The sequence below is a fragment of the Falco peregrinus genome, chromosome 6, assembly GCF_023634155.1.
Source record: "Falco peregrinus isolate bFalPer1 chromosome 6, bFalPer1.pri, whole genome shotgun sequence".
NCBI lineage: Eukaryota > Metazoa > Chordata > Aves > Falconiformes > Falconidae > Falco > Falco peregrinus.
In genome coordinates this window covers 83,054,781-83,077,290 of record NC_073726.1, presented here as the reverse complement: position 1 = coordinate 83,077,290, position 22,510 = coordinate 83,054,781, and the positions used below count along the sequence as shown (strand labels likewise).

General features: G+C 40.4%; 1 protein-coding gene across 2 annotated transcripts in view; it reads right to left on the bottom strand.

Moving 5' to 3' along the window:
* ANO2 (anoctamin 2) overlaps positions 1 to 22,510 on the bottom strand; it is a 192,198-nt gene that overhangs the window by 13,242 nt on the left and 156,446 nt on the right. For both annotated transcript variants that reach the window (XM_027782912.2, XM_055809275.1), the window contains 3 exons: positions 21,552 to 21,609; positions 20,604 to 20,704; positions 11,353 to 11,501 (listed from right to left, as the gene is read on the bottom strand). In XM_027782912.2, the coding sequence (XP_027638713.2) occupies positions 11,353 to 11,501; positions 20,604 to 20,704; positions 21,552 to 21,609 (308 nt within the window). The remainder of the gene's footprint in view (positions 1 to 11,352; positions 11,502 to 20,603; positions 20,705 to 21,551; positions 21,610 to 22,510) is intronic.

Below are 22,510 nucleotides of genomic sequence, written 5' to 3'. Positions count from 1 at the left end.
CTTTTTTTTTTTTTTTTTGTGGGGTTTGCAATTTGGGTAGTTTGGGAAAAAGAAAGCACTTGTCCACTGGTTCTAAAGAACAATTAATATTACAATGGAGCACAGACCACCTGGATTGTCCATGCTTGCTAGAACAGATACACAGTAAGCCTGGCTTCTTCCACAGGGGAAAAAAACAAGCAACCAACCACCCAAGCAACCACCTAAAGAAACCACTCTCACTTTGAAGTGGGTGGGTGGTACGTTTTGTATCATCTTGTTCCCAGTACTAGACTACTAGTATCACAGAGTTCGGCTCAGGACCCATAGTATAATTATATAAACAAAAAAGCCCGTATTGTTTTCTGAGTGAATTATGCCTTTTCTAGGGCATAGGCTGACCTGTCTTCATGCAAGTAAAGTATCTTCCAAGCAGCTAAGGAACCAATGTCACCCTGCAAAAACATAATGCTGACACAACTGTGGTTTTCTGACAAGTAGTGCTCTAGAGATGCTTGGAATAATGAAGCAGAAAACCAAGTCTCTCCAAGCAAGCTTCTTAGATTTTTCAGTAAGCATAGTATCCTTAATTCCCCCTTCTATCAGTGGTGCTTCAGGATGTACCTCATCTGGGTAAATCTCATTTGGGTACAATTAGAGTCTGAAAAGGCTTGACTTTTTGGGTTGGTTTTTTTTTTGTTTTGTTTTGTTGGTGGTGTTGTTGTTTCTCCTCCAAGGTGCTGAGGAATTAACAAATTCCCTAAAAGGTTGCATCTTCCATGGAAAGCAGGAAGCATCAGTCGTGAATGTTAAAAAACAAGGCTGGATCATTTCTTTGTAAAAATGCTACATTACTTTAGAGTAATACTTCAGGGAAGTGGAACGCTAATGAGGAGTAGAAGAAGAGGAAAGCGTCTGAAAAGCATGCCGCCCAAATGCAAAGGCAGTAATCCAAATAAGATTAAACTGATAAATCTAACTATGATTTACATTTCAGAATTAAATAAACAGTACAGAAAAAGGGTTGGTGTGAATGAGGTCCTATTTTTCATGGCTTCTTTTTTGGCAAAACCCTATATAAGTTCTCTCTCCACTATGGGAGGAATCTATTGTACTTTTTGTGAAAGCCTGGGGGTTATATGTGGCACAACTGTTTACTTTAAAATAATTTGTTTAGGCACTGTTGTCACAGCCTACAACTAACTGATAGAACAGGGTTCTCCACGATCTTCTCTTGCATGCATCTTTTTTTGTGTGCAGATTTGCAAGTTTCTGACTGACATTCCTGCTCTTTTCTTCTCAGTGACAATACATTTGCACAGTAAAGTGTTATCTCTCTATTATATATATATGGCTTTTTGATTTTCATTGTCGTTGTTTGCTTTGAGATACAGAGTATACCCTAACACACACTAAGATGGAGCTTTTTCAGAGCATACAAACATCTTATCCTTGAAATCAAACTTTCCTGAATATTTTATGTTCAGAGTCAGGAAAAGGAATTAACAAGGAAATAAAAACAGATGTTAGAGTAACGTCCCAAAAAACTGTGAAATGCTTAGAAAAAAACATAGCACCAAAATATGCCTTATTTGGCTTTAAGTGAATTTAGCAGGAATAGAGCTGGGAGGATTCTGTAAAAAGAGAGAGAGAGAGAGATTTGCAATGCTTTAAGTATGAACCACACACACATTTGCTTTGATGTTGTTTGCAGACCCTTTATTCTTTGCCTGGGAAAATGAAATTTAATTTTTTTTCAAGTTCATGAAAGAATGTTCAAGGTATGCAAAGGACTTCTGGACAATTATATAAATATGTCTTCACAGAAAACTCTCTGCCAGAAGTGTTTGTGTGGCCATCTTGAAATCTCTTCAGTCTTCTAGCCTCCCTTTTATAAAAGTGTGAATGACGCAAAAAGCAGGTAAAAAAAACCCTGAAAACAAAACCAAGCACGCTCCAATTTAGATGGTCTTGTGTAGTAAACTAGCAAACAATCATTCAAAACAAGCAGTCTGTGAACAGCCTCAGCAGCTTAAAGGTGTTTGTTTAATTTGGTCAGTATTTGTAGAAAAAAAATATGTCAACAAAGCTGCATGGATTAAAAAGAGAAGAATCCCTGCTCGGGTCCCAGAAGCAATGTGGTCACAGCATCTTGGAGTTCTGTGGATGCCTGTCCAATCACAGTGGAAACATCTACAGTACTTTTTAGGGACTCACAAAGACTGTTCCAACAGGGACAGTTGATGCCGAGACATCCTATTTTTGGCTAGAGGACTTGATGGCAACCCTGGAATATCCTTTTTACCTTCACACTTCCGCCACAAGGTCTCCATACAAAATGACTTTAGTGGTCACGTACAAACCCCTATGACCCCACATAGAGCCCTGCCTGATGGGGCACGGCTATTCTTCTGGGCTTTCAGGCAAAAAGCTAGAGAGACCTGTGCCAGCAGTCAGACCTCCAGACATCCAGCATCTTTCATAGATTTCTTACTTGCCTAGTAGGCCAGCCTGGAGGCAACAGAGATGAACGTCACCCAGCCTCATGGCACAAGCTAGCAAACATATTCATTGAAGGCTGTGTATCAGGGGAAGTCAAGGACACGGTGAATAACATCTTCTCCTGGGGCATCAAAGCAGGAGACTAGCTGTGCTGTCAGTGACCTAGACTTTATTTCTGATGAGAGAAAAAACCCAAACCACATGCTATGGGTGCTCAGGACAAGCCACCTTTACTGTCTGACTGAAGCAGGAAAGAGACAAAGGCCTCAGAGCCAGCCCAAAAGGTTCACACCACCTCATGCCACATCTGCAACATCTTATCCAGGCTTAGGCTGCCTGGGCCCTGAGACAAAAACTATAAAAGACAAACAGCATCAAGAGAAGGCTCAGAAGTCTGCTTTTCATGGAAGCTGTTTCCCTGTGCACAGGGCCTGAACAGAACCCAGCCCCAACAACACCACGGCACATGCTGTCCCTCTAGCTGTGGCCTCCAAATTATAATTAAGAGCACAGATCAAGGCTTTTAAAGTATGGATTTGGAAGAGTGCTGGCTAGTGTTCTTGTGTAAGGCATACAGAATCAGTCCCCAGCATAAAACCCTCCATGGTAAATAACACACAGGTTGTAGATTTACACACTGAGCAGTACGAGTAACCCGGGTACCTTTTACATCAAAACCTAACCTAGAAGAAAGGTTTTTTTGGTTTTGTTTTTTTTTTTATTATTATTCTGGGTTTTTTTTCTTACTTCTGTATCAATAATATCTGTGATGGGTTCATGTGTAACTGGAAGTAAACAACGGAACAATCACTCCTTTACAAAGCCACTTTTCCAAGTCCTAAGAAGAAACCAAGCCAAGCCTGGCTGAGAAACTAAGGAAAAGGTGTAATTTACCACCCTATGGTGATAAACATATGCAACAAGCCTACACACAACAGGCTGAGTTGGTATTTTCAAATCCATCCTCATTATAGAGATTATAGAAAAATGCAGGTTTCTCTTCAATTATTCTCCCTCCCCCCCCCCCCCCCCCCCCCACTGCTGCCTCACACATTGCCTTTTTGATGGCTTTTGACGGCTTTTCCTGCTTTAGGGGAAATTCTTCCAAACCTCCAAGATTAATCCTTATGGTAGTCGGTAGCTACAGACATTGGATCTAATAATTTTCTTCTTAAAATTCAAAAGGGAGTTTTGCCATTGATTTTTAACGGAATTTGGATGATGAAACCCTTTATTATTGCTTTTCTTTGAGAAAAAAAAAAAGATTTAATTAATTACCACATGAACCTTGGACTCTTAGCAGTGTTAGATTGGAGAAGGGAAGACAAAATTAAATAAGAATCTAAAAGTAATTGCTGATGTCAGCTTCTTCTCAAGAAAACAGCAGTGGTAGAAATTTCACATGTTGACATGCATAATTTATCTGGTTTTGGAGCAAATTTCATAAAGCTTGTTTCATTAGAAATATCAATTTCAATATCAATAACATCAATTTCTTGCCAACTCCCATCACTGCAGGGTAGTTACACATGATGCAAACTTGCTACAAGCTGGAAAAGGAAACTGCTATATATGCTGCCTGCTTCAGGAATGCGTGTGGTCTGGTATATTGGGCTGCATCAAAAATCATTGCACATTTTTGGAAACAGGAAGGACTGATGACAAATTTGATACATGTTAACAGTGACAATTTATGTTTCAGAGTTCCATCAGCAAAATTTTCTGATCACTCAGGAACATTAAGAGTGTCTCTGCTGCAGAGTGTCTGCTAAAAAATACAACTATATATCTGTTAATAATATCAAAATAAACAGTTATCAGAAATTTCACTGGTGCAAATCAAAACTATGTGCAGACAAGCTATTGGCTGACAAGGCCTGTTCGAGAAAGAAGTTCAGCGTAGCCCACTGGCTGTAATCAGATTCAGAATTTCTCTCACTGACAAAATAAATCACAAAAGTTTTCCCAAAGGAAAACTTGGAGTGTATTTGTGATGGTGAAGTATTGGCCTCTCCCTCCCATACTGCCAGTATCTGTAAAACACACTGAAGTCAACGGATGTCTACCTGACTTGTAGACTAGGTTTTACCCTCTTATGTTTCCTTTTTATTTTTAGATTTATATGTGACTTCTACCTTCAAACTAAATCATAGAATCACAGAATCATAGAATGGTTTGGGTTGGAAGGGACCCTTAAAGGTCACCTAGTCCAACTCCCCTGCAACAAGCAGGGACATCTTCAACTAGGTCAAGTTGCTCAGAGCCCTGTCCAACCTGACCTTAAATGTTTCCAAGTATGACGTATCCACCGCCTCTCTGGGCAACCTGTTCCAGTGTTTCACCACCCTCATTGTAAAAAGTTTCTTTCTTATAGATATGTTTAAATCTTTGCTCTTGTAGTTTAAAACCATTACCCCTTGTCCTGTTGCAACAGTCTCTACCAAAAAGTCTGTCTCCATGTTTCTTATAAGCCCACTTTTAAGTACTGAAAGGCTGCAATAAGGTCTCCCCAGAGCCTTCTCTTCTCCAGGCTGAATGACCCCAGCTCTCCCAGCATGTCTTCATAGGAAAGGTATTCCATGCCTCTGATCATTTTTGTTGCCCTTCTCTGGGCCCACTCCAGTCCTGTGTTGAGGACTCCAGAGCTGGATGCAGTACTCCAGTCTCACCAGAGCAGAGGGGCAGAATCACCTCCCTTGACCTGCTGCCCATACTTCTTTGATGCAGCCCAGGATATGGTTGGCCTTCTGGGCTGCAAGCGCACACTGCCAGCTCACATTAAGTTTTCCTTCCACCAGTACCCCCAAGTCCTTCTCTGCAGGGCTGCTTCAATCCCTTTGTCTCTCAACTAGTACTGATATTATTGCCCTCACCCAGGTGAAGGACATTGCACTTGGCCTCATTGAAGCTCATGAGGTTCACATGGGGCCACTTCTCAAGCTTGTCCAGGTCCCTCTGGATGCCATCCTGTCCCTCAGGTGTGTCAGCTGCACCACTCAGCTTGGCATCATCTGCAAACTTGCTGAGGGTGCACTTGATCCCACTGTCTATGTCATTGTGAAGATACTAAACAGTACTGCTCCCAATATAGACCTCTGAGGGACACTGCTTGTCACCAGTCTCCATCTGGACATGGAGCCATTGACCACTACCCTCTGGATGTAACCATCCAACCAATTCCTACTCCATTGAGCAGTCCACCCACCAAATCCAAATGTCTTCACTTTAGAAAGAAGGATGTTGTGGGGGACTTTGTCAAAGGTCTTACAGAAGTCAATAGACAATATCCGTAGCTCTTCCCTTGTCTACTGATGTAGTCACTCCATCACTGAAGGCTGGTCAAGCAGGAATTTCCTTTGGTAATGTCATGCTGTCTGTCTTAAATCATTTCCCTGCCCTCCGTGTGCTTTAACATAGCTTCTAGAAGGATCTATTCCATGGTATTCCCAGGCACAGAGGTGAGGCTGACAGGTTGGTCATTCCCTGTGTCCTGTTCTCCACCCTTTTTAAAAATGGGTCCAGTGTTTCCATTTTTGTAGTCACTGGGGACTTCACCTGACCACCATGAATTTTCAGATATCATGGGGAGTAGTTTGGCAGCTACATTAGCCAATTCTCTCAGGACTCTGGGAGGCATCTTGTCAGATCCCATAGACTTATGTGTTCCTCAGAGGGCCACAAACTGGATCTTCTTTTACAGTGGGAAGGGCTTAGCTCTCCCAGTTCCTGCCTTGTGGTTCATGCACTCAAGAGGTGTGGGAAGAGAGATTGCCAGTGAAGACTGAGGCAAAAAAGTTACTCAGTACCTCAGCCTTCTCCTCGTCTGTTGTTACCAGTTTATAATCATTGCTCATTGTGAGGGGTACACTCCCTTTGATCTTCTTTTTCTTGCTCTCCAAGGCTTCAGGCTTCCTAGTATAAGCAATCAGAACAAAAGGAAATCCCAGCAGCTTTGAAATGGGTATTCCAAAATTCAAGTGGGATAGTTATCACCAAAAACTCCTTTACCTGTGTCATATTGTACTGCAAAACACATCCTGAGATTGTTCCAAACACTATGCAAGAACTGACTGTGATTAGGGTACAGCTTAGCAAATGGCAAACCTGGAGTCAAGAGTCTTAGTTTGGGGAAAGGTTCTCTGTGTAGTCTTAGAGATGTCCGTAAAATACCCATCCTTAAAAATAGGAGCATCCTGGCAGAACAAACCTGAATGTAGTGAATATTCACACACCAATACGTTGTCTGTCCATGCCTGTTTCTGCATGAAAACCCATCCATCATCTGGATTGGGGACCCCAAAGGCTACATTAAGCCCAGTCTACAGTTTCTTATTCAGCTGCTTCATTCCTGGTTGAGCAGATAGCCACCGAGACCAGTGGGAGCTTGCCTGAGTAAATCAGTGGAAAATTAAGAACCAAGCCGTGAATCATCAGTCAGATTTCTTTCTTCTCCTTAGTATCACCTCTTCTTAAATCCCAGTTATTCTGCCTCTTTAAGCAACTCGGGGTGGGGGGGGTGGGGGGGAAGCTTCCTCTGCCTTGCTGCATTGTTTCCTTTCCCTCCCCCTCTCAAATCAAATTTAGAAAGACAGGTAAATAAGCTGTGCAACTGCCTCTTGCCTCGCCATTCCAGCTTGATGCCCTTCACAGCAGTCCCAGCTGACAGGTTCACTGCTGAGCTGCACAAAGTTCTTCCTGTCGGCGTGGGTGGTCTGAGTCACTCCGCAGTGAATCTGACAGCTGAGCACCGTGATATGGACCCGGGGCAACGAGCGGGCTGGGGAGGTGCAGCTTGGGTTTCATCTGCTGCGCATTCGTCTTGAATCCCACGGGCAGGGCATAGCTCGCTGTGGCACACCGCAAGGCTCAGCGAGCCAGTCTCTTGACTTGAGAAGCTAATTCTCCTGCTGTAAGCAAATGTTTAGATTAGTATTTCACCCATTCATTTGCGGGGCATCTATCTAATTATCCCTGAGTGACTGCAGGATGAGACACCCCACATTGTTTATGATCTAGGCACAAGGGACTAATCTAAAACACAGGCTTAGTGTCCCGTGATTTATAACATCAATAGCTTAGACCCTGATACTACAGGTTATTCCAATAAGACAGACCTTTGCATATAAGTGGTGTCCTTATCAGTCAAGTCAATCAAGGGTGATATCCTACACAGACATCTTGAATCAGGGTGATGGGATCATCTCAGATGCAATGGGAGTTTGCCACAGGTAACAGAGAGTGGAAAGATTTTCCTTCCAAACCTGGGCACTTTACATTAGGTCCAACTACAATCAGGGGAAAGCACCAATATGTAATGTTTGGAAACTGGGATATTCTAGTTCCTAACACACTCAAGGCTCCATCCTGCTTCTGTATCAGCCAGCCACACTTCTTGGTTGTCACAAAGCGTACTCAGCAGCCTCTGGCCCACTATAACTGGGAAGAAGTCTGGCTCCTCCTCACCTTGCCAGGGGCTTTTGCTGTAGTGGGCCATTCATTCTGCAACCAGTCGCTTGCTGTAGCTCTCAGAATGAATAAGATGACCTACCACAGTTGTGCAAGAACAAGAAATTAAATATTTATAAACAGTTGTATTTATTCTGTTTGTTTATTACCAATAACTTGAAGTCCTTGTCCTTAGAGAGAGCTAGCTAACCAGAAAGTTTTGGATGTTAAAGTGTACCATTTCTGAGTTATGCCTAAGCATAAAAACATATGAAAATGTTTACAAGGGAAAATGTCTATATTTTTTTCACCATTGTTTAACTTAAACATTGCAAATAAGTTTGCTAAAAGTTTCCACGAGGAAAAATCATCTTGGGTTGAAGTAATGAGTGGAAAAAAGCAGTCCTAAAGGAGAATTTTTCAGCAATGTATCATCATGTACAGAGAGGGATAGAGGAGGTAGTAGAGGCTGCAACACACAGCCAGATGCTAAGGTGAATTGAAACAACTGTGAGGCAGATGATGGCAGGTGAGGGCTTCTTTATGTCAACTTAATGGCATGACAGAAGGCAAGGTTCAGATCCATAAACACATCCATAAAAGAGATCCCCAAATCTGCCATTATATGAAATACCTCACATACACTTATGTATTTATATATTACATAAATCCATCGTTATATAAAATCCCATATACGGATTTATAAATATATTATACATTATATCTATAAATCAATATAGCTATTTCTATACAGAGAGATAAACCATACATGGTACTAATTTTTTTGTCATAAAATGCATTCTGTTTCAGATGTTTTGAGAATAGTGGCTTGTGAAAACAGGAGTTGTCACATACAATATTTAACAGATGCCTGGGTTTAGACAACATGCCCATTGACAAGCTGTGGTTCTCTCCTGAATACTTTTATGCCCTAAAGCTTAGGTTTGCCTAGATTATTTCTCTCCTTCCCCACCCACACCATTTCTCCTTTCTCCTTCCCTGCCTCTCCAGGGTCTACCCATGAGGCAGCTACAGGGCTGAGGGGTACCCTGCATTTGTGGTTTGTATCCAGTGTGAAGAGCCTGGTTTCGTACTTACTCCCTAGCATCCCTGTGTGCTGCTTCCTCTCAGGTTCATTTCCCTGAGGACAGCTGAAGTTGGACTGTGCCCCAGGGCCGCAGGACTGAGTTATTTGGTGAATGGTTGCACCTTTGTCTTCCTGGGTCCTGTTGAGTCATAGAGATCCTCCTTGGAGTTTATAACACACTTTAGAATGAGAAAGAGGTCATGTATACATATCTTTTTGGAATTCTCTATCAGATGCTTGATATATGTCCTTGACTAACTCATCTGTAGTGTGCTCCTTTCTCCCAGTGTTTGACCTGCTCCTTTTGGAGCAGTGGCTGAGTCTAAGTGGATGCATGGACATGTATGTGATCCTGGATTCCACCTGGCAGAAAACAGGAACTGCTGTCCCCCTGATGTGATAGTGTGGTTACCAAACATATAACTGGTGGCACATTGCCACTTCAAGAAAGAATTGCTCCCAGTCCCACCTGGGTTTCCACCAACATACTTATCTAATGTGGAAAAGAAATCCGTGGAGAAACCTTGAAAAAGTACTGATCTCTGCCACAGCTTAGCAGCAATTTAAGTAATTGTGAAAAACAGCAAGCATGTATGAAGACAGATTATATACACATGGTGGGCACCAGCTTTACAAAATTAGAATACTATTGACTTTAATAGAGTTGCTCCTACTTTACAGGGGTTTGAAAGATGACCAGATGTCTGGTAGTGCACCCCACTAGTGATGTCAGCCACTCCAGCAGGGTGGTGCATGCCAAGGAAGTACTCACATGCTATTTAAAAAACCTGGAGAATGTGTTGGTTAAAGACCTGTCCTGAAAGGTGGGACACTGAGAAATAATTCCCAGGTGCACCCTAGATTTCCTTAGAAAGTGTGGCCCATGCAATACCTGCAGACTGCAGCTTTCCATAAGAAAAATAGGAATAACAATTCTCCATTCCACTGTTTCTTTCAGCTGACTGACAAGCTCTTATAGGCTGAAGGTTCTCTCCTGTTGTATATGCATGTGGATTTTAATTTAAGCATAGCTGGGAATGCTGTGTACATGATTCAATGTCACGTAACATTCAGTCATGAACTAAAGTAATTTCAAAAGATATTCCTACAGTTCTCTTTTGTAAAGTTTTCTGTTACTTCTACAAGAAAATGCACATTTGTATTTTGGAAGTTACATATTTCTGCTACATTTGAAACATTAAGGAGCTATTTTAATTTTGGGAGGAGTTATACCGATGTTTGTGCTGCCGTTGAGAAGGACCTCAACAGGCTGGATAAACAGTCCAAGAGGAATCTCACAAAGTTCAGCAAAGGAAAATGCAAAGTCTTGCACCAGGTGAGGAATAACCCCAAGTATCAGTAGACACCAGGAACTGACCAGCTGGGAAGCAAATTGGCAAAAAATGGTCTGCACATATGGTGAACAGCATGTTAAACAAGAATGAGCAATATTCCATATCTACAAAGAAGGCAAAAGTCCTTCTGGGGTGCATTAGGAAAAGCATTGCCATCAGGTCAAGAGAAGGGATCCTTTCCCTCTACTCAGCACTACTGTGACCACAGCTGTAGTGCTATTTCCAGTTCTAGGCTCCCCAGTAGAAGACAGGCATGGACATATTGCAGTGCATCCAGAGAAGACCACTAAGACAATTAAGGAATTGGAGGACCTGATGTACAAGGAGAAGCTAAAAGAGCTGGGATTGTTGTACCACAAGAAGAGAAGGCTCAGGAGGATCTTGCAAATATGTTGAGTGGATTAAAGAAGACAGAACTAGACTCTTCTCAGGGGTGTCCAGTGAAAGGACAAGAGGCAATGGACTCTAACTAAAATATAGGAAATGCTATTTAGGATATATATATTTTTTTTTTACTGTAAGTGTGATCAAATACTGGTACAGGTTACAAAGAAAGAGGGTAAAGGCTCCATCTCTGGAAATATTCAAAACCCAACTGGACAAGTCCTTGAGCAGCCTGCTCTAGCTGACCCTGATTTGTTCAAAGGAGTTGGACTAGATTATCTCCAGAGGTCCATTCCAACTTTAACTATTCTGGTTTTCTGTGGCTGAATGGTTTCTATGCACTTTTCTCAGCTGGGAACAGTGGACTCTCACAGTACAAGTATTAACAGATACTAGGACTCATCATTATTGCTATGCTGATAATGTGGTAGACTCATAGGCCTGCTGTCTTGCATGTAATTTCTGCAAACTACAAGTGTTTTGGTTTTTTTCCCCATTAATCATGCCAATTTATGACATACAGTCATATGATATACAGTGATTGGTCCTATGTAAAGCTATGGTTATTGCAGAAAGGGAAAGGGAATTCAGAAAACTTACTCATTTCCATGTATTCTGGAGTCAGCCCAGTGAAAGGTTCCAAGATGTAGTCAAGATCCCATTGCTGATGGTCCTTTGATTGGTTGGTGTCCATTTCCTTTGGCTCAGTTCTTTCATCCTTCAGCTTCCTGAAGAACTTCTTTAGCTTCCTGAGGAATAAAAGTTTGGATTGAACCAAGTCGTCTTTTTTTTTTCTTTCTTTCTTTTTTTTCCCTAATGATTTGGCCTAGGTTTTGCACAGCCACACAAAATAGATATATCGTGTTACTTTGATGCCCATAGGCTTAGTTTACGCCATGCTCTGAAGTTCTGATGCTGGTTATTGCCAGGTGACAGGTGGCTGGGGGCAGCAGTTCCTGTGTTCTTCTGTCAAGAGGAAAGTTACAACAGCATAACACTGTTAAAGTGGAGTTGAAACCAATACTTTTTCATAATTGTTTCTCTCTGGATATGTGTTGAATGGACATCTTCCAGAAGTTCAAGCACCTTGGACCTAAATAATACCAGTAATAAGTAATAGTCTCAAAAACAACACACTGAGCACCTCTGCCTTAAGAAAGAAAGAAAGAAACGAAATATCAGGAAGTAGTGTGATACCTCCATACCACATATCTAGCACAGGTGCACTCTCCTCTCACCATGAAACTTGGGAACTTCCAATATAGTATACTTTTAAGGTCAAAATGACTGGACATATTGCCAAAAAAAAAGAGGGTGCAAAAGCGTACTGATTCCTAAACCTGATGGACTTGTGAACATTTTAGCAGCAAAACTACCTGTTGTTCACAGTAAAAGGAAATGAACGCCTCTGCTAATAAACCTGCAGCACCAGAAAAAGAAGCGTCTCCAAGATATTGATATGTCCAAAGCCATTTTGGACTCCGAAAATTATTATTGACTTAAAGCCAGTCCTGTGACCACCAGAAAACACCTGCAGTTCTTCAGGTTCCAGTGCTCTCTTATCACTAGCACATATACCTGACTTTATCTAAGTAGACAAAAAAAGATGCTGCTTGTGGAACCTTAAAGGGGAAGCACTCTTTCCTTTAACCAAAAGGATGCTACAATTAATGAAAATAATAAAATACATACCTATGAAATGTTAAGTGTAAGCATTGTCTTAATTTTATTAATAGTCTTTCATCACAGAGAAACACAATTCCCTTTTTCTATTTGGCATACAAACAGGGCTCCAAGTAATGGAGAGAATCAGATTCATAGAGTTTCAGCAAGGTAAGCAGAATTTGGTCTCAGAGAGGTGTATCATTCCTGTCATGCACAGACAGAAATCCTACCTTTGTCACTTTGGGTTCAGTAACAAATTATTGCTAGAAAAGTGTCACTTGGGATATATGCAGAAACAGCCTCTTCAGTTCCCCACAATGCACCCCCTACTGGAACTCACTGCGGAAGAACTGGAACTCACTGGAACTTCTCTACAAGTTTATTCCTAAGTCACTGGAAAATATAGAATTCTATAACTACTAACATCAAAATTGAAACATTTATTGAATGCTTATGTGAAAAATACATATTTCTCAACCAATTATTTTTTTTCTGAGAGTTTACCAATCATGTATAAGGCAAAGTATGCAGATCTGTGTGGACCCTAAAAAACTTCACCAGGAGTTAGATGTTTTATGTACTTGCACAACTACATAATCTTCTTTCAGAGATTTTTCATAAGAGTTTTAAAGGTTCTGAATTTTCCTTCAGATATGCCACAGTGTATGCTAGTGCACAAACACTGTTATGGTGAGACTTGGAAATTCCTGATTTCAATCAGGAAATATTTGTGCTACCTGAAAAGTATGTGTCTTGCAATATCAATTATTCTGGTGAGTTTTCATTGCCTCTGAAGCAGAAAAGCAAAAAACCATTTCTCATCATTTCTTAGGTAAACACAGATTAGTTATGTCTCCCAGCTCCCACAGATCAGAAGAGGTTGTATCAGAGGTTCTAATTTTGATCAAGTTTTACAATAACATTGTCCATTTTGGCCAGAGTATAAATTACTCACATGGGTGAACAATTATTTGTGTTAAGTATTTCTTTGGACCTCAGTACGAGTATTAATATCAATCACTGTCCCACTGAGATGGGACACAAATTTCATAACACTAACAAATACATAAAATTCAGAAGTAGTATAATCCCAGAGTGAAATGAATCCATCTCTAAGAGCGAAGTATTCCCCATGCCCTCCACAGATGACATTTTAAATGCATATGCATCAATATTTTCATGCTATTTTACACATGGAGAAATTCCCATGGAAAAATGCAATAGAATGAGATATTTCTTCAAAATCAAGGAAGTGAAATACAGTTGAATTAACCTAAAACATTAAGATTTATACTTATGGTATGTCTTTCTTTTGTAGATTAAATTTATCTTTCACAAGTATGCATGACATTATTTTATAGTTCTTCACATATGTGCTGTATGAGTGAAAATCCAGATTAATTCCAGTGATGTTTTGCCAGTAGTGTAAGCAGGGCTCTCACACAAACGCTTCCCCCACAGCTTGCGATAAATCCTTTGAACTAGAGGTGTGTGGCCTGGCGACGGGAGTGTATGGGGAAATGGTAGTGGTTTTTGTTTGTACCTCCAGTTAAGCAGAACCGCTTTCTCAGACCCTAACTCAAGTAGCAGGGCAAGGGTTGCTGGCAAACACACTGAAGGCTTTGCTGGGTGGGTTTATTGCCTTGTTCCTGAATGTGCCTGAATGTGCACTGAGCCACACAGGAACGCCGTGTCACCACAGAGCACAAGGTTTTATATATATATATGTATCAGCCTGGAAATGACTACAGTGGCTACAGGATTTCTGCACCAACCAGTGTTTACAGGGCCCATTCAATTTTATCACCAGTACAGAGGAAATGGGGGTTGGCAGGCACTCTTAAAAAAGATCTAGATTGCATCAGGCCCTGTCAGTCCCAGGATCACAAAGCTGCAAAAATCAACGGATCAGCTGCAGCTTTTGTTCCAGGTGCAGCTAAGACATAGCTCATAAGTCTGCTGTTAACATCCTCAGTACTTTGGCAATATCCAGATATATGGAAGGTAACTGAATACTTCTGGTACCCAGAACATACAGTTTACACAGTTTTAATTAAAGGGTGGGGAGATTTAAAATGCTCCACATGAAAGAATTAGATGGATCCTTACAAAGACATTTACCTCCTACATCATGCAAACTCAGCCATTTGAAGACACTAAAATTTCCTTTTCCCGCCTCTGCTTTTATAGCAACCAAGGGAACTTGTCTGTGACAGAGGTGATGTAGTATTCAGAGGGTAGGAGACTGGGGGCAGGATTTAAAACAATCAAAGAATTCCCAGGACACTCTTCCAGCATATCCTAATTAATTTCCTAATGTAAGGGGCTCTCAGAGGACAGTGAACAATAAGTTCAAGACAGTGCAGATTTCTGTTCCAATAAAATCATATGAGCTATAAATGTCCCTCGTATTTCCACGGGCAGATGAGATTGAAGAGCATCTCACTGTCACTGTGCAGCAGCTGAGATAAAATTTGGGTGTGTTTAGATGTGAAGTCTGTACATGTGTGATCTAATCCTCTGGTTATAGCACCACCGAGTCAAGTTATGGAGTTTAATGCATACACATAACTCCCCTGAGGATCCAGTAACTAAAACAATAGTTGTTGTTTTTAATGTTTATTTGGGAATACACTAAATCCAGGGCTCAGTTACTCAGAATAATTTTTAATTTTTCATCTGGCTATCTATAAACCAGGCATGAGGAGTGGCATCTTCAACCTTTTTGACTTCAGCTTTGAAGAGTCTTCTTATTTTTATTTTTATGGAATTTTTTAAAGGATCAACTAACTGAATGCAAGCCAAACTAATTCTTTCAAATTTTCCACAAAAAATGTACCTTTGTGTCATATCCAAGCATGTGAAGTTTGAGACCAAACAGAAATGTGTCAGAAAGTTAAAGGAACAGAGAACAGGGATTTGCACTGTTTTTCTCCAGCTATACAGCAGTAGAGCAATGCAAATTAGTTTTGCAGAACTCTATAGCTGCACATATGATTGTGATATTAAACCCGAGTAAGCTTTTTAAATGCACTTGTGTGTAACCTGTTTTTTAATTACTCAGATCAACATTTTCAAACAAAGCTGACAGACAGTGATAATCAAGAGCTATTTTAGCTTCTGATTTCTGCATGCCAGGCAGCTCCACCAGTAAGAAAGAAGTAAAATTTGCCCATTCAGGATGAGTGTCCAAGAAGGTTTGGGCTGAAGAGGCACTGAAGAAGTCTCATGACCCCACTAGTAGCCACATGAATCTGGACAAACATAGAAAACATTAGAACAGTAGAATAGCCATTATTTCTGGTCCTTTGGGCAGTGAATATCAAAAAGCAAAATACATTCTTAAGGAGACTGAATAGCACTAAATAAGAATGAATGTAGGATCAGGGAGAAAATAAATCAAGAACAGGTTTTTGTCAGAAGGCTACATCTAGAGTCATTAAAAATGATGCTGCAGTTTCTTACAGGGGATTGACACCAAACTGTTCTGTTAGATAAGAGGTGGGAACATGGTTTAATTATGCTGTTCATAATTCCTAATATAACCAATAAACATCACATTGTGCAAGATAATCAGCACATTTATGAAGACAGCATAAAATCACTACAGAAAAATGCCCCACCCCTGAAGAACCCACAAGCTTTTGTGAAAAAAAGATGAGGAAAAGAAGAGAGAGATCAAAACCAAAGTGATCCTGGCTGGGATGCAAGCACATGCTGTACTTACACGAAGTCTCTTAAAAAAAACCAGACGGATGACTCAACAGTTGCTCTATTTATACCTTAAAAAGGAGTAGGAGGATTTGGGGGATATAGGGGAAGACACAATGATGACTTGGGAAAAATAAGAAATTTGTGGAGTGAGACAGAGTGGAACAAATGGAGCCTGGAGAGGCAGGGCAGCTTGGGGCCAGGCTGAAATAAGACAGATGCAGGGAAATTATTTTGTTGGTGCAAGTCTTCAGTGTCTTCGGGGGCCGTGCAGTCCTCCTGATGCGTGTCCACCAGAGCCTGACAGAAAAATTGAAGCCGAGGATCAGTTCACCAGTTTCTCAAGATTCTCAGTTAACAAATGTCCTTGGATAACTGCAAAGGCAGATCACCTGTGACAGTCATCAAGAACTTGATTAGAAGTATTGCAAGGCAGTGCTTGCTAGACTCTACATGAGAAGACAGAAAACCCCTAGAATACAGCTGCCAGGGGTGAATGATTATTTATATCAGGTGGGTTTTAAGGTTATCCTTAAACAGTTTATTATTTTTTTCCTTTGTAGCATGGAAAAGTGTACAGGGAGAGCGCTAGACAGCAAAGACTATTAGGCTGAGTAGCTGGAGCACTTATGCATAGAGAAAAGGAAGGGCAGTGACTCAGACTCTTGTGTCCTTGCCTGCAATTTTGTTTGCTGCTTTGGGGAAGGAGCACTGAAGGTCCAGGCTTTTCTTCAGTCATATTCCTACAGTCTGCCCACATGAGGAGAGACCTTCTCATCTTCACAGGTAGGGGGTACAAGAAGGAGGCAGGGGAAGAACAGAAGGACTTTAATTTCTCATTCTGTTCCACAAATTTATGGTGTAGCCACATTTCCTTGGCACATTCAGACCTCTGAATTCTATGGACGTTTCAGTTGTGTTTGAGATTTATTGATTTCTCAAATAAAAGAAAACAATAAACAGAAACAGGAAAGAAAAAAAGAAAAGGCACATCGCCCCCAACATTAAGAATAATGTATTAAAGCTGACAAGCTACATAAAAGATAATAGCTATGAAAGAATGTGTTTAAATTGATTTTACTAACTCTTAGTATTCCCATCCAGCACAGTTAAGTGTATTTTGAAGTAAGCGGTGGAAACTGATGTTGAATAAAAAAGCCAAAATCATGGCTCCACTAAAGTCAGTGGAAGTTTTGCCATTGACTTCAATAGGGCCAGGATTTCACCCTAAGGGTTTGTCACCAAGGTCAAAGACAGAGAGTAATAAAATAACCACACAGTTTTTTTTTCAATAAGTTCAGAAAAACAGAACTGAAGAAAAGGAGTCTGAAAGGAACTCTAAGTTAAGGCTCTCAAGCCCTGCAGCCTTTTAGGGTCAATTCCTGTGGCAACAGTAAAAGAATTATGGTATGTGACACATCTGAGTGAACTGTGGCAGATTTACATCTGTTAAACTTGTGAATTCCAGTCTCACAGAACACACGTTTCAATTGAAGTACGCTTAGTTTTCCATAATTCAAGTATTGTTGCACTTACCTAGTGTTCTGATATTTGTGGGTGCAGAAACTGAAAAAGAAATCGCAGAAAGGTTTAGAAAACCAGCAAGTCACATCTGTTGTAGCTGTGCAGCAGACACAAGGCTGCCATCTGAAGTTTAAGTCCATAATTCCTCAGCCAGCACTGACCGCGGGTAAGCCAGAATGAAGAAATGGAATGATGGTTCCCAATTGTGGCAACATTTGGGGCGCTAGAAACATAATGGATGGATGTTGTCTATAAAGTCAGTCTACCACCTACTTAGTAGCATTTTTTTAAGGGAAAGAGACAGCAAATGAGAGCAAGCTTTGTGATCTTCTGCAAAGCAATTAAAATGCCTTGGGGTTTATGGTGAATGAGATCAAAAGGTTTTCTGAAAATAATCCTGAAATCCTGAGATTTCAATAAGGAAGAAAACTCTGGATCTGGTCATCATATAACTTAGCAGAGAGATACTTCCACGTTACAGACATGTAAAGGACAGTTCCAGATTCTGAAGAGCAAATCACCATTTATGATAGTCCCTTCTGCCTTTCCATATGGGTAAGGTTCATTGCACCACTTGTACTCCACCCTCGTGGAAATTACAGGGAGCCAGTGGAACGAGCTGTGTAATTCACCCTGTCATTCCCTCCGAATAGGCACAAAGCAAGGGGGGTGGGGGTGGGGGGCGGGGGGGGGAATGCAGCTGCTGAAACTGGGGATAGAAAAAGTCGATCTGCCTTTCTGCCAGAGGAGGACTGTTCACCACGGTGTGTAGCCTGTACAAAAGCAGACACCACAAAACAGAACAAGGGCTCGATGAAGACAGAGATCTCCTGGGAAGGAAAATGAAAAACCTATTGGTAGAAAAAGGACGATCTAACAGAGGAGGTGAGCTGATTGTTAGAGATTACCAAGGAATACAGGTAGCAGAACGGCAAGAACAGGATACAGTAGGAAGCCAGAGAAGAAGGCGGGAGGGCAGGGAGCAGGGATATATTCATCTATACATCTGTCACATCTAACAACAGCATGTATAGACCCAGTACACTAAGTGTGAGACACAGGTATGCCAGAACCACTACTTGTACAACACATGAGTGTCTCAAGTCCCTTTTGGTCTGGCTTTATCTGTGTGCAGCAGACCTGTGCACAGCCCTCTGAAGACTCACACTCACAGTGTGCCCGTGCGCCCGCGTCCTGGGGCAGGTGAGGTAGAATAGAGTATCGCTAACTCCAAACCAGTGGAGTGGTCTATGCAGAAATAGAAAGCTAACTCTTATTTAATTAAGTGTTCAGCAAAACACTGTGCTTCTGGTACAAACAGGTCCAGTCAGAAGGGCCGAGCCCTTACAGATATACACGTAATTTTCTTGAGAATGCAGACAAGCGAAGGGAAACCAGATGTGCTTATTTCAAGGTGACAAGATAGCATTGTGACTGAAATGAGGTATTTCTCTGGGAAGGAGAAGATGAAAGGAAGGAGAGGATTAAAGTTTGTTTGTTTTTAAACAGTTATTCAGTTTTCAAAATGGAGGCTGCCATTGGGTTGTTGGCAGAAGGCTGGGGGAGCAGAAATGAGGGAGAAAAATGGGATGAAACTGTCACATTCTTGCACCAAGAGTTGTAGTGCGGGAACTGAGAAATAATTTGACAGCGATTTTCTGTTTGGACTGGATCAGCCTCTGCTTTCATGAGTCAAAAATAATAAATGCTCTATTTCTAACATCATAAAACTCCCATTAAGAAAGTCCAGTAGCAATAAGTTTTTGGAAGACAGGGAAAAAAAATCAGACCAGGTTTACACTGAGAAAGCTTTAAGTCTTCAATGTGTCAGATATTTTGGGAATGATTTACCACACTTTCCTCAAAATAAACTGTAAACTCAATAAGAAGTAGACAGAAAACAGGCCTCCCTATTGAACTTTGACACAAGAATAATGAAACTCTCCATAACCCACATTTGATTTGTTTGGAATTTTTTTTTCTTTCTGTTTATATAAATTACTTTTTAAAAAAAATGTTCTTGCTAAGAAAAAGGAGGAAAAGAGCTCATTTAAAAAAATATTTCATAATCTTTTAAGCATCACTCATATTGGTGTTTCTAGTTAGCATCTTCAAGGCCTTCCTTGGGGATGTGATCTCAAAGCTACTGACACCAGTGTTGAAAGATTCTAACTTCAGTGGCGTTGAGACTTTTATCTAAGCCAGACTCTTCATCTAACACATTTCACAGACCAGTGCCACCAGCAAGGATGATTCAGTTAACAGAAATAAGAGCAAACCTCCCAGGAGGCAGAAGCAGGACACTATCAGTGGATTCTCAGTGCCTGAAGATCCCCTTGACATTGGAGGCAGACAAGAGAGATTTCTGGCTGTATTTGGAGCAGAGGACACAAGCATCCTTGTGGCAGGCAGTCACTGATGCAGCACGTCAGCATCTCTCCCATAATTCTAGCTCCTGCGTCATACGGTAACATACTGGCATACATGTGCCTTAGAAATGTGTGTCGTTCATCCGTAAGCCCGTAAAATAGTCATAGATCAAGCAATACATTTTAACGGCTTTTATGAGCTATTGCTTTTCTTCACACCATCTCTCCTCCACTTTATACTAATTTGTATTCAATACTGCTACCCTGAAAGCTTCTGTAAAACTTCCCAAGAGATCTATCATACCTTGCCTGTTTTCCCAGGTTTCTAAAATTAATTTAGATCAATTATTTAATATATTCAATCACTTTCTCCAAGCCATTTACTGCAGATATAGCCAATTATTCAACATAAAATACAGCCAGATCATTTCAGCACAACTGAAAATGTGATTTATCATCACATTCAATTAGAACCCACTGAAGGCAGTGGCAAAAATGGCATTCGGCTGAATAAGGATCAAGTCTTTAATTTACTGTGTCACAGGAGTAACCCGTGGTAATGAAGAAGGCTAGGATACATACGGGATTCCAATTTCAAACAGATTGTTTTGAATCAGTTGTTTTCCAAGCATAATGATGCTCAGCTGAATACAGAGTTCCATCAAACAGCCTCCTGGAGCACACTGTAATTAAACAAAACCATAGAGTGTGAAGGGATTAAGAGAATTAATTTAAAAGCACCCACCTGGGAGAGCTAATGATGTCTATACGTGCTCATCGCCCCTGCCACCAATTTGTGCAGCACAGAGCTCATCGATCATTGCAATTCTATGCTTAACAAGGTATTTCATCTCCACTCATAAAACTGCATTATGGAAAATATGCAGAGCTCTGAAATAACTTACTGTGCCCTGGGGCTACTATATTTCCTTTTAAAATATTTACTATATAATCAATGTAATAAACATAATGCAGTATCACCAACCTGATGTCTCCCAAGGGGGAAGAAAGTCTTCAATCTTGTAAAGACTTATGTGCAAGCTTTATTGTAAAACCCTGAGTACATCTATCGATTTTCAAGGGAATACCCGCAGCAGTTAAAAGGAATTTTGGAAAAAAATTAAATGTTTACAGGTTTAGCACAAAATGGCTATAACTTTCTGATCTATTAAAATTGTTAGGCTTCCAGTGATCTACAGAATGATAAGCCAGAATCAGTTCTGGCTCTGCCATAGGTTCCCCAAAGGCATAAGTCATATTAAGGAATGTTTGTGCCTTAGTGTCCAGTAAAGCATAGAAATGGTGAAGCTTCACCTAAGAAAGACCATGAAGTACTCAAAACTGCAGAAAGAAAGAAAATACAAGTGCCTCAGATGGAAAACTTGGGGTTTGACTATTTATGTCAAAGATTTAACATCTTGGCTTAACATGTTTTCTATTTTTCCTGTATTGTCTATATTCCACTGAAATGCCTGTACATGTATCTCTTTTTGTTAAGGTTTTTTTCATTTGAATTTCATATGCACTTACCTCTTCCATTCGATAACCATCAAATACATATACATAATGACCAGGACGGCCAACGAATCTGAAAGCAACAACAATATATGAAATGATACAAAAATAGGAAAAAAGTTAACTTCAAAAACATTACGTAGTTCATTCATATCAGCTAAAGTATTTCAGAACTAGCTACCTCATCATGAATTTTAAGACTGGAGAGCTATTCAACTTTGATTATTTCAAATTATTTCAAAGCAGTAGACCTCTACAAATATTTTTCTACTACACCTTTACAAAATAATTTTAATAAAGTATTTCTCTGTGATAAAAAAATATAATAATCTCCCTCCTTTGACCAATGATCACAAACAAAACTGGGAACATGTATCCTAACTCACATGCTCTTGCATCTGAGTAAAGCCCTGAATGGAAATATTTACATATCTGTACAGTAATTTGCACAGTAAAGGTTCTCCTGACTACAAGGGAAGAAAAGGAGAGGTGACTTTACTATAACCATGAAATGCAAAAATATGGTTAAAAAATAAAGGAATTGTGATATTTTTCATCGATGTCTTACAATATTTACAACTGCTGGTAAAATTTATCATTAATTCTTAAACCAATGATGCTGAATAGGATTAGTGAAGAGTACAGATTAATAAACTTTACAGCCCCCAAAAGGAGCAGAAAAATGGTATGAAATAGAATCCAGAGGATGTTTTAAACATTTTTTCCAAAGTTTTAGCAAACAATCATTTTAAGCTTCCCATTCAAAAGCATGAGTTATACTGTGGGTAACTGGGTCCCAAAAGACAATGATCCTGAATCCATAGGAAGTCACACTTATTCAGCAGTACAGCTGAATTAGCTTTTTCGTCAATCAGTTCATTTGCCAAAACATGCAACTTCTAGTTGACTATAACTATTTCTTAATTTAACTTGATACGGGCAAATAGTGCAAAATGTTGAGAAAGTAATAGAGA